The sequence below is a fragment of the Armigeres subalbatus genome, chromosome 2, assembly GCF_024139115.2.
Source record: "Armigeres subalbatus isolate Guangzhou_Male chromosome 2, GZ_Asu_2, whole genome shotgun sequence".
Taxonomy (NCBI): domain Eukaryota; kingdom Metazoa; phylum Arthropoda; class Insecta; order Diptera; family Culicidae; genus Armigeres; species Armigeres subalbatus.
The window spans coordinates 27,943,489-27,959,671 of NC_085140.1; the positions used below are offsets into that span (position 1 = coordinate 27,943,489).

The 16,183-nt window shown below is 40.8% G+C and overlaps 1 protein-coding gene across 1 annotated transcript; it reads right to left on the reverse strand.

The window, feature by feature from the left end:
* Positions 1–2,059: 2,059 nt before the first annotated feature.
* LOC134214175 (N6-adenosine-methyltransferase MT-A70-like protein) lies at positions 2,060–4,243 on the reverse strand. The gene is made up of 3 exons (XM_062693592.1): positions 3,892–4,243; positions 2,354–3,818; positions 2,060–2,288 (listed from the first exon to the last, which is right to left on the reverse strand). The coding sequence occupies exons 1-3, from the start codon at positions 4,097–4,099 to the stop codon at positions 2,174–2,176; spliced, it is 1,788 nt and encodes a 595-aa protein (XP_062549576.1). The 5' UTR covers positions 4,100–4,243; the 3' UTR covers positions 2,060–2,173.
* Between the last annotated feature and the right edge of the window lie 11,940 nt (positions 4,244–16,183).

The window sequence follows — 16,183 nt, forward strand, 5'->3', positions numbered from 1 at the left end:
TAATTCCGTCACAATATTCTCAATTTCTCTTGATTTTTTCGGAAAGCTCTTCAGAAATTCATTCAAAGAAATTTCTTCCGAAATTGCTTTTGGGAACCATTCGGATTTTTTTCTAGGAATTCCCTAGAACATTTTTTCGAAATTTACTAAAAAGATTCTTTCTGATTTTTCTGCGGGAATTCCTTCAGTTCCCTAATGTAAACTATTTTTGAAGTCGGTGCTACCGGGCAAAATTATAAAATACCTATACACATAATAAGCAAGGCCTGCGTGCCCAAACCTTTGTTCCTTATGACGAATAAACGAGTCTACATTCAGCATGCAAGCAAACAAGCTAGTTCGGTTTTGTATTTCCTTGGTGTGATTTGTGGGAAGTCAGTCGTGGAATCGATAGTGAAGTTGGTCAAGTTCGGACGAAGTATTTTTACACTAAGTTCTTTCGAAAATTCCTTCAAAAATTTTGACAGAAATGTCTTTATAAACTCTTTTCGCTATTCCCTCAGAGAGTCCTTTCTGAACCCCTTCAAAGATATTTTCAGCCATTTTTCCGGAATTTTTTTTAGGAATTCTTTCGGAAACTATTTCATTCCTTAATAAATTTCCGAATGAAATCCTAAAAGAATATTCTATGGTTTTACCTGTGGTTTTACTAAAGGAATTTCCCAACGAGAACCTTAGGGGCTGTACACATATTACGTAAGCACTTATGGGGGGAGGGGGGGTTGGTCAATTGGGCTTATTCTACGAGTCGAGTGATGTGAGGTGAGTCGATTTTAGCAATTCTCACGTGAGGTGACCATGTTATTCAAATGGGGCTTTACGACTCTTCTCACGTCATTCGAGCAATCTCACGTCACTCCACTCGTAGAATAAGCCCAAATATCTTACGCTCCATATAAATAAAAATTCATTTGTATGAAAAAAATCTTACATGGGGGGAGGGGCGGTCGAAAACCCCAGAAAAATTGCTTACGTAATAAGTGTACGACCCCTTAATGGTTTTTGAAAAAATGCCTATATGAGTTTCCCCAGTTTCCATAGGGTTTTATAAAGAAATTTCTAATGCAACGTCAAAAAAATCGTAGTTTCCTCCGGAAATCCCTTCAGGAACTCCACCAAGAACTTTTTTTTGTCATATTTTACCAACTTTTGAGGAAAATATTCAATTTGATTGATCATCGTGCCCCAGCCTTACTCAGCCAGAGCTCATTTTAGTTATGTTGATCATTTATTGAGATTTGTGCATACAAGAACGCAAGGGGAGCAAACTGTCCATTATGGTTGGTTGTCATTAGAGGATTCCATCGTGACGGTCCTTCCAGGATCCAAGGGTCACAGCAGGTGAACAAACTGCAAATTATCTAAATATACTAGATATGCAGCCGCTTAAACATTGCCCAATTATATGTGTAACTCAAAGAATAGTAGTTAGAATTGTTTTGTAATTTAGATAATATATTGAGAAGTAAATCGACTGGAGTTTTTAAAAATCATGAATTAGGAAAACTTTAGGAAAAAATATTAACAAATTAGTCCTTTGACACCGAAGTCTAATTCTCAATACTCCTCAAGGGTTACGAAAAGTGAAGCAGGATTCGTTTTTAAATAACTTAAATAATTAATTTAATTTAATTTAAATAACATTTTGAGATCAGGTACTTGTTAGTTTTGCTGGTAATTTACTATGGAATGTGCTGTTTGATGATCGACAAACATTACAAATTTAATCCACTGAAGTCGACTTTTATACGGGCGATTCGTACCGTGTGAATCAAATTCACGTGAATTCAAAAATCCGCGTTAAAATTGATTTTTTAGCCAATGATTTTTTCATTCACGCCGCCGCCGCCAATAAAGCCAACGGCGCGCCGCCGGGGCAAAAGTGACCACTACGCCGCCGCCGCCGATTATATGACCGGCGCACAGGTCTAACCGTAATATGTCGTGTTGTATAAGCTTCACCATGTTCGCCCAAATTCGAAAGCTGTCGGATCAGCCTCCTTTAATGTTCATGTTTCAATCTCTGACACTCCACATAAATAAATCAAATCACATGGAATTAGCTATCTGTTGAATTAAATAATCAAAGGAAAAACTTTTATTATGCCAATCTATTTGACTTTACATAATTGATAAAATAAAAAATGTAAACTTTTCTTATGCGATCGTAAAACTAGGGATTCTTCCCCGGAGTCATGCAGTTCCCATCTGGATATCGCTTCTGGAATGAGCTTATCAATTCCGGGTCCACCAAACGGATACCGTCTAACTGGTTGCCGAGCGTAATCCTACAAGTGAAAGAAAAGGTTTAATTATACCCACATTTTGTTTCTTATCCTACAAAATCACTCACCAGTTGGGTTGCACATTGTGCGGTCTGCCGAACAGCTCAATCTTCCTCGTGCCGGGACTCAAGCGTTCGATTATTCCGTAGATTTCATCCGGCTTGTGGCTGGTTGCTCGCACTTCTGCAACAATGACATCGCAATCCAGTCCCCGATTCAAATTGGGAGGGTTCCCCTTCATACCCACCAGACAGTGTTCCTTTCCGTGGTTCAACCAATGGCCGGTTCTACCGGTACGAATTATTCGTTGCAGCTGATTTGTTTTGACCCAAATCAATTCGTCCACGCGTTCGTAGCCCCACAGCTTCAGACATTCTCGTCCAAGTTCCATGGCTCGGCCAGTAACCCACAGAAATATCAGTCCATCGTCCTGCAGGGCCGGAACGCCCAACTGTCTCATCTCGTCATCGGACATCGTGCCATAAGGAAGTTCCATGTGGATGTCCCATGGCGGATCGGCCATTACAACGGCAAATTTCCCCAGCACGGTCATGTCCAGATAACGCAAATCACACTGAATCCATTGCGGTGGGTACAACGTAGCACAGGGGTCGATTGTACGCTTGGAAACCTCGCCTTCGAACTTGGAACCCGTATTCTGACCAACGAACGTATCTACTTCATAATGCACATACTTGCAAGTATCCATGTGAAAGCATGTATTCAAAAAACTGCAATCGCCGAGCGACTCGTCCGTATGAGATTGGATGATCTTCTTGAAGTGAAGTTTATTACATTGAAATTTGATTTTATCATCTACTTTCTCCTTCTTAATTTCGACGATCTCAAAACCATTGTTATCATCGCTAATGATAACGTCATCATCATCCTCACTATGCAACAATGCATCGTTCGCCGCCTCCAGCGAACGCAAACACTCGATTCTCGTTCCGTGAGGGCAAAATTCCATCACTTGTACCCCACCTTGCGATTTGAACTTCTCCGCCAGTGATCGTTCTTTCGCCGTTGGCTTTGTCAGCAGTTCCAAAATTTCCTCACCGACCTGCTTGCTTTGCTTCTCACGGGTGGACGGCAACGACAGTAAAGACATGATATCAGAAGTACTGCTCAGAGTGCTGGATTCTCCGGGCTTCTTCTGTGATTCCTCCTTCACCAAACCTAAACCCAAACGAGCAATCTTCGAGTCCGAATCCATTTCCTCTTTGATCGCCTTCCGCTTGGTTGCTTCCCGTTCAGTTTGGTTGAGTAGCAGATTGTCGTACAGCGACTGAAGATTGCCATACTCAGCCGAAATGACTTCATACCCTACAGTGCCGCCGATGCTTACTTCCTTGATGTTGACCAAATTTTGACCGGACAATTTCTGCAGGCAATACAGAATCGACTCGTTCGGAGTGAATCTCTGAATAATTTTCTCAACCCGTTGCGCGATTTGGGTAGAGTTGGAAGGCAAAATAAGGCTGCGATCCACCAGCACTTTCACCAGGGTTTTCTCCACTTCTGAATCGATGTCTGGGGATAAAAAAAAATGAGGAAACTTACATATAGGCGTACTCAGTAATAGACATTATAAGATCAAACTCACCTTGTTCAAGCTTAATAGCCGTGAGAAGGATTTTGCTTTTATCATCCGTCGTGGAGACGCCGGCCTCAGTTTTGATCAGACCGACAACACTCGGCCCGGGACTGCTTCCACCAAACAGGTCCTGCCGTTCCTTCTTACGTTTCTCTAAACGCTCGCGCAGGGTGTTTCGTTTGGCCTTGACGGCGTGAATTTCCTCCCAGGAGGACATGGTTCCGTAATAAGTTAGATTTTAAATCTCCAAAATGTTCAACACCTCGCAAAATCCGCAAAATACTGTTGTTTACGCGCAGTCAAACGCTCAAAAGTACCGTAAACAGCCGTAAACAAAATAAAGCACTTTTGACAACGTCGTTGCGGTGCGTTTAGTACCCGCGCTTGAAACAAAAAAAAACAAAATTCGGTACCCGCGTACACATTAACAAAAATGTGCCTAATTAGAAATAAAATCTACTCACTTTAAATGAAATCAGCGGTAAACGGAGAAACACGTTTACTTACAGGGGTTAGGCAAAATGATTGAGATAGGCAAAATTTGGCCCAAATTCAAATCCTTATAACTTTTTGAAAAATTGATGAAATTGGACAAAACCGGAAGCATTCAACGGCAAATTTAGTCAAGATTTAGGAACATGCACGGTCACGAATACTGGCTACCGGACACCGGAGATGTTCCGGATTTTCGGAGGCCATGTCAAAAACACATTTTTTCTGCCGCTCGTATTTTTGTGTGGTTTGAAGTTACATCGATAAACATTATTTTCCTAGAAACTAGATCTTATTGAAAATTGAATGCGGGCTGTTGCGCTAAGATCCGTTGAAAAACATCCGAGATATGTCCATTTCAGTAAACCTGGTTCCGGATACTATGGTCAATTATGTGTATCCTTCCAATGTATATATTATCCGGTACCATATCAATATTGGTATCAAACTTCAAGATTTTTCATGGAGATGCTTCAGGAAGCATATGCAGGACGATCAGTTGCCCTGACCACTCTGTAGTAGGTTCCAGGTGCCCCGGGGAAGTGGCCAATTTGAAAAAACGTTCAGAACCCTATCAATATGGGTATCAAACTTCAAGATTTTTCATGAAGATGCTTCAGGAAGCATATTCAGGATGGTCAGTTGCTCTGACCACTCTGTAGTAGGTTCCAGGTGCCCCGGGGGAAGTGGCCGATTTGAAAAACGTTAAGAACCCTATCAATATGGGCATCAAACTTCAATATTTTTCATGGAGATGCTTCAGGAACCATATTCAGGATGATTAGTTGCCCTGACCACTCTGTGGTAGGTTCCAGGTGCCCCGGGGAAGGCGGCCAATTTGAAAAACGTTCAGAACCCAATCAATATGGGTATCAAACTTCAAGATTTTTCATGGAGATGCTTCAGGAAGCATATTCAGGACGATCAGTTGCCCTGACCATTCTGTAGTAGGTTCCAGGTGCCCCGGGGGAAGTGGCCAATTTAAAAAACGTTAAGAACCCTATCAATATGGGTACCAAACTTCAAAATTTTTCGAGGTGATACCTTTAAATGCATTTTAGAACCAGCAGCTGTCATGACCACTCTGTAGTAGGTTCTAGGTGTCCTGGGGAAATGGCCAGTTTGCAAAATGTTCGAAACCATATCAAAATGAGTATCAAAGTTCAAGGTTTTTCATGGAGATGTTTTTGGACTCTCCTGTCGAATAGAGTTCGCCGCAGCACGAAGTTGACCATCTCCAAAACGCTCATTAGACTGGTCTGCCTCTATGGCGCACCTGGAACCTACTACAGAGTGGTCAGAGCAACTGATCGTCCTGAATATGCTTCCTGAAGCATCTCCATGAAAAATCTTGAAGTTTGATACCCATATTGATAGGGTGCTGAACGTTTTTCAAATTGGCCACTTCCCCCGGGTCACCTGGAACCTACTACAGAGTGGTCAGGGCAACTGATCGTCCTGCATATGCTTCCTGAAGCATCTCCATGAAAAATCTTGAAGTTTGATACCCATATTGATATGGTTCTGAACGTTTTTCAAATTGGCCACTTCCCCCGGGGCACCTGGAACCTACTACAGAGTGGTCAGGGCAACTGATTGTCCTGAATTTGCTTCCTGGAGCATCTCCATGAAAAATCTTGAAGTTTGATACCCATATTGATATGGTACCGGATAATATATACGTGATTGGAAGGATATACATAATTGACCATAGAATCCGGAACCAGGTTTACTGAAATGGCCATATCTCGGATGTTTTTCAACGGATCTTAGCGCAACAGCCCGCATTCAATTTTCAATAAGATCTAGTTTCTAGGAAAATAGTGTTTATCGATGTAACTTCAAACCACACAAAAATACGAGCGGCAGAAAAAATGTGTTTTTGACATGACCTCCGAAAATCCGGAACATCTCCGGTGTCCGGTGGCCAGTATTCGTGACCGTGCATGTTCCTAAATCTTGACTAAATTTGCCGTCGAATGCTTCCGGTTTTGTCCAATTTCATCAATTTTTCAAAAAGTTATAAGGATTTGAATTTGGGCCAAATTTTGCCTATCTCAATCATTTTGCCTAACCCCTGTATAAATGCGTACTTTTTCCTTGCTATCTCTTTCCCGACCAACCATTTCTTCAAGTTCCCGACCAACCATTTCTTCAAGTTTCTTCAAAAATTTTCATATCAATCTTTAAAGATTCTCTTTCCAAACATCGATAGCGATCGATGCCATTTCCTGAAGAATCTCAAATTAGACAGAAGTTAAAACACGACAAATTTATAACGATCTTTTTCAAAATATCAATACCAATTGATGCCGTTCAAAAGATACGATTTTTCGTCGGTCTACTTTATCGACCTTCCAAAAATTCGACAAAATAAAAATCTTCAGAAGTACTTCGAGAGTCTTTTGCACTTACAGATTTTTTTTTTATTTATTCGCTTATTTGAGAATCGAACCTGAAGAACCAATGGTGTTGATTTGCGCAGTGAACTGAATCACTAAACCAAACTATGTTTTTCAATGCGTGTAGTTAAATTGCAATAACATTCTTCGCCATGTAATTTATTTGAAATACATTTTTCGCCTTATAACATTCTCCTTTTCATTTTACTTCACTTCCATGCAATACATTTCAAACATTTCTACATAGAATGGTTCTTCAACACGGAATCGTTCTTTTGCGATTATTGAAAAAACGAATATCGTTTCATTCAACATTCGTCCATAATAAATTTCTATTCCGAAAATCTAGATTTCGGAGGACGTAAACAAAAGCCAAAATATCAATCGATTTTTCGATGTCCAACGATATGAATCGATGAACTATAAAAAGCGTTATCACAGTGGTGTTCATCGATGAAATTCTTTGTCAAAATATATCATTGCGTTGAGATCGTACTTTATCAAAAATCAGATAACGTTTCATGAATATTCATAACGTTATTGCGATGAATTCAGTGGTAAAGATGTATCGGTGTTTATCTTTGAAATGCTATATCAAAGTATTTTATTCGGTTGATAACATTCTTTACATGATTAGAGTTAACGATTCATCAAGATTTATATCGATGTTGGAAATATTTTAGGGTAAAGAAATACCGACAATATTATTCAATTTTGTTTAAAGAACTTTGAAGTAGTTTGACGAATGGTTGGTCGGGTTCTCTCTGTTGAAAAATCTACCCATTTTGGGCATGAGCATGATGACCCATTTCGTAGTTGCTACTCCGTGATCGACCAGAACAATCGCAATTGCACAGGGAACCAATGTATGAAAGCATGGGATTTGCTCTCCAGCCTCAATGTGAACAGTCCGAGAGCTCTATAGTATTTTGGACATTGGCGTAACTACAGGGGGGCTAGCCCCCCCTAGAAAATATGTTACTTTGTATAAGTATTGCATATATCTAGTCCACTGATTATATATGGGGGTAAATGCAGAGAAAGGATTGTCTTCATTATCCAATCCTTCTCTTCGAAACATTACAACAAGTTGAATCTATTCGCTTAAGTTTTTGAACTTCGAGCAATTGTTATAAGGCTTGCTCACGACAAAATCTGGACTCCTCAAAACACATTATAACTTATGAAATACCAAAGGAAATACCTCATCAACAAGTGCTACAAGTCTTCTTCTTCTTCTTCTTATTGGCATTACATCCCCACACTGGGACAGGACCGCCTTGCAGCTTAGTGTTCATTAAGCACTTCCACAGTTATTAACCGCGAGTTTCTAAGCCAGGTTACCATTTTTGCATTCGTATATCATGAGGCTATCACGATGATACTTTTATGCCCTGGGAAGTCGAGACAATTTCCAATCCGAAAATTGCGTAGACCGGCACCGGGAATCGAAACCCGGCCACCCTCAACATGGTCTTGCTTTGGAGCCGCGCGTCTTACCGCACGACTAAGGAGGGCCTGCATTAAAAGTACTTAATGAATAATTTACAATTTCTTGAGATTTGCAAGTTTTTCCACGGTTTTGTGATTAATTGTTATCTAAATTTGGAAATTCGACTTTGAGCAGACTTAATTGGGGATGTCCAAAATGTGTACATTTGGAAGTCCGAAACATAATGCACTGTCCAAAACGAAGAATATTTGGTCGGAGTTCAGCCAAACCGCACCAAGCGGCTTTTCGACTGGCTTGTGATATTTTGTTCGTAAAAGGACATAACGGAAATAGTTTCATATCAATTTGAACGTACATTTGCAGTATGATATCCTCAGTAATGAGGTTGAGGGATATCCGAAACGATTTACGATCAATTAAATCTGCTAAACGAAAGTTTGAGCAGAAAAATCGGAAATTTTTCGTTGGCTCTTGGTGCGATTTGGCTGAACCCCGACCATTTTCATTTCATAAAGTGGCCATTCTCAGCTATATATCGACATTTGATGGAATTTTTAAACATCTATTTCAAAAATGAAACTACCATCTTTGAAGTGATAAATATTCGCTAATATCAAACCAAGATAAAATTTTCGAAACGACTTATAAACGGCTGTAAACAAAGATTCAAACGTCGATTTTACGAATCTGATGGCACTTCGACCCAAACCAACGCCATCAATAAGGTTTCACCGCAGGTTTCACAGTGTGACATCACACGTATGTAATCACAGCTGCGTCCTGGTGAATTTCATCCATATTTGACAGGTATCGGTGGATTGTATATAAACCAAGGTTCACCCGCTTGCTGCGGGAGATATGATGAACCTCATGAACCTACCACCGATAATTGTCAAATTGAGATTATTCGATTGAGTTTTTGAGGTTATGTTTATTTGATGTAAAACCGACGAACCGACGTGTCACTGGCGCTCTCTGATTGTCTCACACTTTTTAACGGTCATTCGCTTTTGCGGGCGATCGCTCCTGTCAAATGAGCTAAGACACAACTCCGCTGCAATGTGAATACACGTTGGTTGTACTCAAGATGAATACACAGCTAGGTGTTGCAGTCTGCCCAATTTATGGACGAGAAGAAGGCGGGGTGAAAAATTCATTTTCGGTGCAAAACATAAACAAACCGGCTGGCTCTCCCATACTAAAATCCAAGATGGCTGAATCGTGAATTTGGCAGATTGGAACACCTAGTGGTGTATTCATCTTGGTTGTACTCTAGTTGGTTGGTGGCTGAACTACGAAAACTTCGCGAGCCATTATGGGGCGGTGTGGTGTATTCATCTTGGTTGTACTCTAGTTGGTTGGTGGCTGAACTACGAAAACTTCGCGAGCCATTATGGCGTCGTGGGCAGCAAATTTGAATTAATTTCCATGGGGTGACACGTCGGTTCGTCGGTGGTAAAACCTTATAGGTAGCCGAAACCTCCACCTACCCAGAATTTATGCAATTAAGAGTGGCGACATGTGCCACATTTCGAGACGCATTCGATAGGTCTCCTGCTCGTTTGGAACACGATCTTGTATGGGAATGACAGATGAATTTTGTTCCAATTCTGACAGTGTCGCCACTCTTAATCATTGGCGTAACTACAGGGGGGCTAGGGGGGGCTATAGCCCCACCTAGAACTAAATTAGCCCCCCCTAGAATTTTTGTCACTTTGCACGAATATTGTACTTACTAGCTCTCTGATCATATGTAGGCGTAACTGCCAGGAATGAGTTCTCTTCATTCATATCTCTCTCTTTACGAAACATTGAATTTATTTTAACAAATTAAAATAAATAAAAACAACTTCAAATAAGGTTATATCTTTCGATTGGAATGCTAAACACGAAAAATAGTACGCTCCCTTGATTCTCCAGCGCCAGATATCATTACTTTGGGAAATTGGAGTAGGAACAGTGGTTCCATGCCGATGCAATTCTGATTGAATAAATAATAGAAGCAACAGACTACGAAAACAAATACAATTTCTAAAATTTGGATTGGATAAAGAAAGTTCTAGTGGCATACTGAACTGTCTGTATGATCTTAATATTGACACAGCATAAAATGTTGGGCAAATTGTTTAAGGAGCACAGGATGCTTAGCTTATCGGCATATTTCTAAAAAATCTTGATTTAAAATTGGTTTTCTCAGCAAGTATTTAATCTTTAAAAATTTTAAAGTTTTTACAGAGTTTTGCGAACCTAGCGTGTTCATAGTTCTTAAAGATGCATGGCCTTTCTGAAAAAAATATCTAAAGAATCCTTCCGCAAAAGTGAGAGCCAAATACTACGTATCATATGTCTGTATCGATCCAGATATTTTGAAAGCATTTCTTTCTGTAGCTTTGAATGGTAATTTGGGGGATTTTACTGCTATTTCCAGAAAATCAATTAAAAGATTCCAGAAAGGCAAAATCTTGAGTTTTCAAGAAGAGGTAATAAAAATTTAAATAAGAAATAAATTGAAATTCTTTCGGTTCGATAAAACTCTACAGGCGTCTCACTACCCAAAAAGCAATTTAAGTTGAATAAGCTAGTTTTTTAGCTGAACAAGCCAAATTGTGGCGAAATAAGCTCTTTATTAGCCTCCAATGCTTGTTGGGTAAGCTCATATGTCTTTCTAAGCGCATAAAGTTTTTCTGGAATCTGACGACAGAAACTTCGTCACTCACTCTCAACCTCCTGTGAAATGATGGTTCTGAGATGAACCGACAATGCACCTTTCCAATCACAATCAAGATTTTGAGAGAAAATTTATTTTGTCTACTCTAACATCAACGTCAGATGATTTGGCATCCACAGAGAAAAAACTTCTGCAGCGTCGCCAAGCGATGATAATTTGCTCTTTTGAGTATGTTCGTATCGGCTCAACCTACTCTAGTGTATCTGAGAAAAACCGATTTGTTTTCAATAATGTTCCTTTCCAATTACAAACAGAAATAAAATCTGAATTTTGAAATAAAATATCACTTGACTGCTACTGACGCCAACGTTTCTGCAGCGTTGCTCTCTGACGAGCGTTTGTGATTCTGATACTGATGGAAACTTCCTTCAGTACCGCGGGAATGCAACCGACGCCTTTGTTTGCTATCAACCCTTTCTTTTCATAAAATGCTGGTCCTGAAAAGAGCCGATTTTCAATCCACAATGCGTCTTTCGAATCACTCACAGCAATCAAACGTTAATCCGAAACTTGCGTTAAAAATTCACTGCTGCTGCTGTCCGACGGCCACTTGATGATTTTCCGCTAATACGCAGTGGCGTTTTCCTAACCTCAATCTACCTGTGCACTGGACTTGAATTTAAGGAATTTTCGTGCAAAAATGTATAGAATAAAGTAGATTTTGATTAGATTAAACGACTCTGGTAATTTTATTTACCATTTGGGCTGTAGAAATATCAAAATTTTCATTTTTTGTGTTAGTGCACAGGTAAAAAGTGAGGTTACGCGACGCCACTGCTAATACGCTTAGATTAAAATTTCAGCACCGCCACTGATATCCCGAGACCGCAATCGACGCCTAAGAAGAACAGATTTTCTTTTCACAAAGCGCTTTGCAAATCACACTGATAGAAGCGAAAGTCGAGTCGTCGATTGATTGATACCAAAATCTAGAAAATCGGTACTTTCCGTGAAGGTCTCAAATTTGAATATGCAGAATTACCTATCTATCTTCGCAAAGGACGTAATCCTACCTCAAAAATTAGCCCCCTAGAATTTTTCGTTAGTTACGCCAATGCTCTTAATTACATACACTTTGCACCTACCTATTGGTACACGCTCCAAGATAAATTCCTTTGAAAGCGGCATTGCCTTATCGTCAATGGTATATGCGGCGAAAATGCGGTGATTTATCACATAACTGCTTCTTCTGTTATTATAACTCTATTGGTCGCAAAACAGTTTTTTGACTTCGTAAAAGTGAAATCAGAACTGCGTACATAATAAAAAACCAATTTAATAAAAATTCCGCGGGAAAAAAATTAAAGTTTCGTAAAATTAAAGTCTTTTCGAAAAATTTCGAATTAAACGAACCTTGATTTCGTATCGTTTCGAATTCTCGAAAGTAAATCTATATTTCGTTTCGTTTCGATCAGAATCAACATAGATAGGGTAAAATGCCCAATAGTGGACCCCCTAGTAGCGGAATTTTGCTCTTCCTGCCATAAGGAGTAGAAATTTTCAACATATTAATTCTGCTTGATATCGAACAACAAGCTCTGCATCTCCTCTTCTCGATACGTACATAAAACACCCAAATACACGACGTTATCCGTCAAAATTAACATTTTAAAGTCTAACTGAATTCGCCCTATAGTAGACCCCTAGGGGGTCCATAATATGAAATTGCTTCCCTATAGTCGACACTTCATTTGATTTTCATGTCCCGTTTCGGGACGTTCTTCTTCCCTATTATGGACCCCCCAAAATATTCCTATAATGGACACTCTCGTGTTTATTTTTTATAGAATTGTAAAAAATCATCTAATTTTACTTTCTATAGCATTTCCAATGCATGTAATCAAATCATAGGACTGTAAGGTAGGTTCTCCCGATGAAATTTCATAAGAAAATGTAGACATTGTACTGGAATAATGCAAAAATGGCTGGAGGGTCCACTATTGGTTAGGGGTCCACTATTGGGCACTTTACCCTATTTTAAATTTCGTTTCGTTAGGAAAAAGTGTGTTATCGCATACCCTTAGACTGAATCGCTTCGGCACGACCCACGACGATTCGTGATCGGAGCCGTTCGTCAAATTTGGCGATCAGAACTAGGAGAAAGCCGGTGTGTACGTTTCTTCGGAAGTGCGACGCAGATCGAAGTGAAGTCATCCCCTATGCGCCAACGATCAGGGGCTTTCAATCCCCTCGAGACACGAGAACAGGTCAGCAGCTCGCTCCAAGGAAGGCAGGCAGGACGTGATAGGCGGGGATCATGGATGCAGTGGACGTGAGTGATAGAACGTAAGAAAGTGAAGAAAGAAGAAGAAAGAAGACAGCATGCGCAATGTGTAGGAGAGTAGGGAATAAGAAGTAAATGATTGTATGGATGGAGAATAATAGAAAATGATTACACACTATGTTATGTTTTGTGGCGTTTAATGTTGACTAGCCGGACCGATCAATCCCCCTTTCTTTACGGAGAGGTCGTTCCACAACAAAGTGCCAGCCACGCCAAGCCTCCTCGGCATGTTCTACCAAGTATCCAACGTATAACACGCGTCAATACCAAAGCTCCATCACTGCTAGAGCATGAAATCGAATAAAGCCCCAGGGGTCGAACGAATATAAGCTGAGATGCTCAAAGCTGACCCCATGACATGCGATTAACCACTGCATCGTTTATTTCGTAATATCTGGGACACCGCAACTTTCCCGGTCGACTGGATGCAAGGTATCTTAATGAAGGTTCCCAAGAAGCGTGGCCTGACTGTATGCGATAACTAGCGAGGCATTATGTTGCAGTGTACCGTTCTCAAAGTTCTCTAGCCCGGATTCAGGAGAAGATCGGTGCGACTCTCCAGCGGCAGTAGGCCGGATTCCGTGCCGGAATATCCTGTGTGGACCATATTGTCTCGCTCAGTGTGATTCTAGAGCAGGTCAACGAATTCCAAGAGTTCCTTTACTTGGTATCGAATACGAAAAAACTTTCTACAAGGGACTTCCTGAGAAAATCATCGGCTTCATCGATGCACAGTACGAGGCCTTCTCGTGTAGTGCTGCACAATGAGATCTTGTACACCCTATCCAGGTCGTAGCTGGTGTGAGCCAAGGATGTATTCTATCACCGTTACTGTTCCTCATCGTAATCGACAAGATTCTGGTAGGTGCGATTGAGCGTGAACCAAACCCAGGGCTGCTACGGTAGCCTATAACCATGGAGCACCTAAACGACTTCAAATTGGCTGATGACGTTGCACTCTTCGCTCAACGGCGCTCTGATATGCAGACTTTGCCAAGCGTTCATTTTCGGCAGGTTTAGTCATCGACGTCAACAAAAGCAAATCGTTGGATGTAAAGACGGTGACCTCTTTCAGTTTCATAGTAGCCGGGCAACCAGTGGAGAATGTTGAGAGCTTCCAATATCTTGGTAGCCAAATGGCGTCAGACGGCGGAACCAAGATCGACATAGGCGCACGTACCAAGAAAGCAAGCTGCCTTTGCGAGTTTATGAAATATCTGAAAAAACAGACAGATAAGTGAACGTACCAAAATACGAATTTTCAACTCTAATGGCCCGTTTACATATGAGCTAGTTCTAGCGGACAATGCACTATCCGACAATACTAGCACGAAATTAGCATAATGTAAACGCTTATTAGCGAGGACAATTCCTGTTTACATGATGCTAATATCGTGCTAGTATTGTCGGACAGTGCATTGTCCGCTAGAACTAGCTCATATGTAAACGGGCCATAACGTGAAATCTGTGCTGTTATACGCTAGCAAGACATCGCAGCAGAGGCTCATGGCGGCGAAGCCTCACTAAAGAAATAAAAGAAATCGACTGAAATCTAACCTGGCAACCAGGGCTTGGAAAATTCGTTCAAAAACGAACGAATGTTTCGTTTTTAGCCCACAGTGAGGTTTTGATTTCGGTGCACCGGTTGATGTTGCCTCGATGCCGTACTGCTTACTGCACGAACAATGGAAGAGGCAAATACAAAACATTCGTTTTATGCATTGAAAGAGGGGCGTTTTGAACGTGGCATCTTCACAAGCCAGGTACTGCCGAAGAGGCATCGTTCAGAAGGGAAGCGTGAAATGAGGATGCTTCCTTCGTTCATCGACAGTGTTTCATATGCGAGTGAGTGTTGTGTAAATACAAAACCTCATTAGCGGGAAAGAGAGAGCTTGCATCATACCCTCTCTTTTATACATTCATTCCAACAGAAATGCGCAACTCAGTAGAAGTGAGGCAAGAGAGTTAAATATTCTCTGCACAAGCGGGTGCTTGATTTCACTCTCCAACTGTTTCGTACAGCAGTGCCATATGGAGCGAGGAAGCATTCTTCACTAAGCACTTTGAAACTGTTCTCTCATGAAGCTACCTTCCTCGGGAGTATATCTGGTGCAGAAGCATCGGTCCTCATCTTCATTGCTTCATTCATCCAAGCCCTGCTGGCAACAGGTTAAACCGATAGCTGGACATCGCTCAGGATGGAGATCTTTCAAGTCGGCCCATTGCACCACCGGAGCTGTACAGGACCCATAAGTAAGTAAAAGCTTAAAATAATAACTAAATTAATGATTTCGTGTGTGTTACTTCTACGTGAAGTTAAACGATTTACAATGATATGGAAATGCTAATATCAAGCTCTATCTGGTAAAAGGGCGAATGTCGCAAGAGAGAATTCTCTTCGTCGACTTCCCCTCTTTTAAATAAAAGTGACAAGCAGCACATTTCTTTGTGGTTTAACACCTCAGAACGATAGAACACAATGCGAACTTGCATTCTGAGGTGATAAAATGAAATGAAATCCCCGGCTTGTCACTTTTATTAAAAAGAGGGGAAGTCGACGAAGAGAATTCTCTCTTGCGACATTCGCCCTTATTCCAGATAGAGCTTGATATCATCTTCCAAACTTGGACGTACATGTTCATGATAGAATTAGAGGCGAAAGTATAGAATTGATAATTCCGTTAGGATACGGCAGGCATGAAGAATGTTTTTATAGAAGTCGATTTGAAAGCGAGCGGAGGGCAATATTTGTGATGGCACATATCGCACGACCTTCCTTCTGCCAAGCTCCCGTATGAAGGGGGAGGGAAGAAAATCAGTGTGGAAGCTGATATATCTCCACTGGCAAAAGGAAGGTGGTTTGATTTGCTCATATGCCATCGCGTGCGGAAGGATTTTCTATCGACGAGTGCTGTCTCCAAATTTCTAATGACATCAGCATT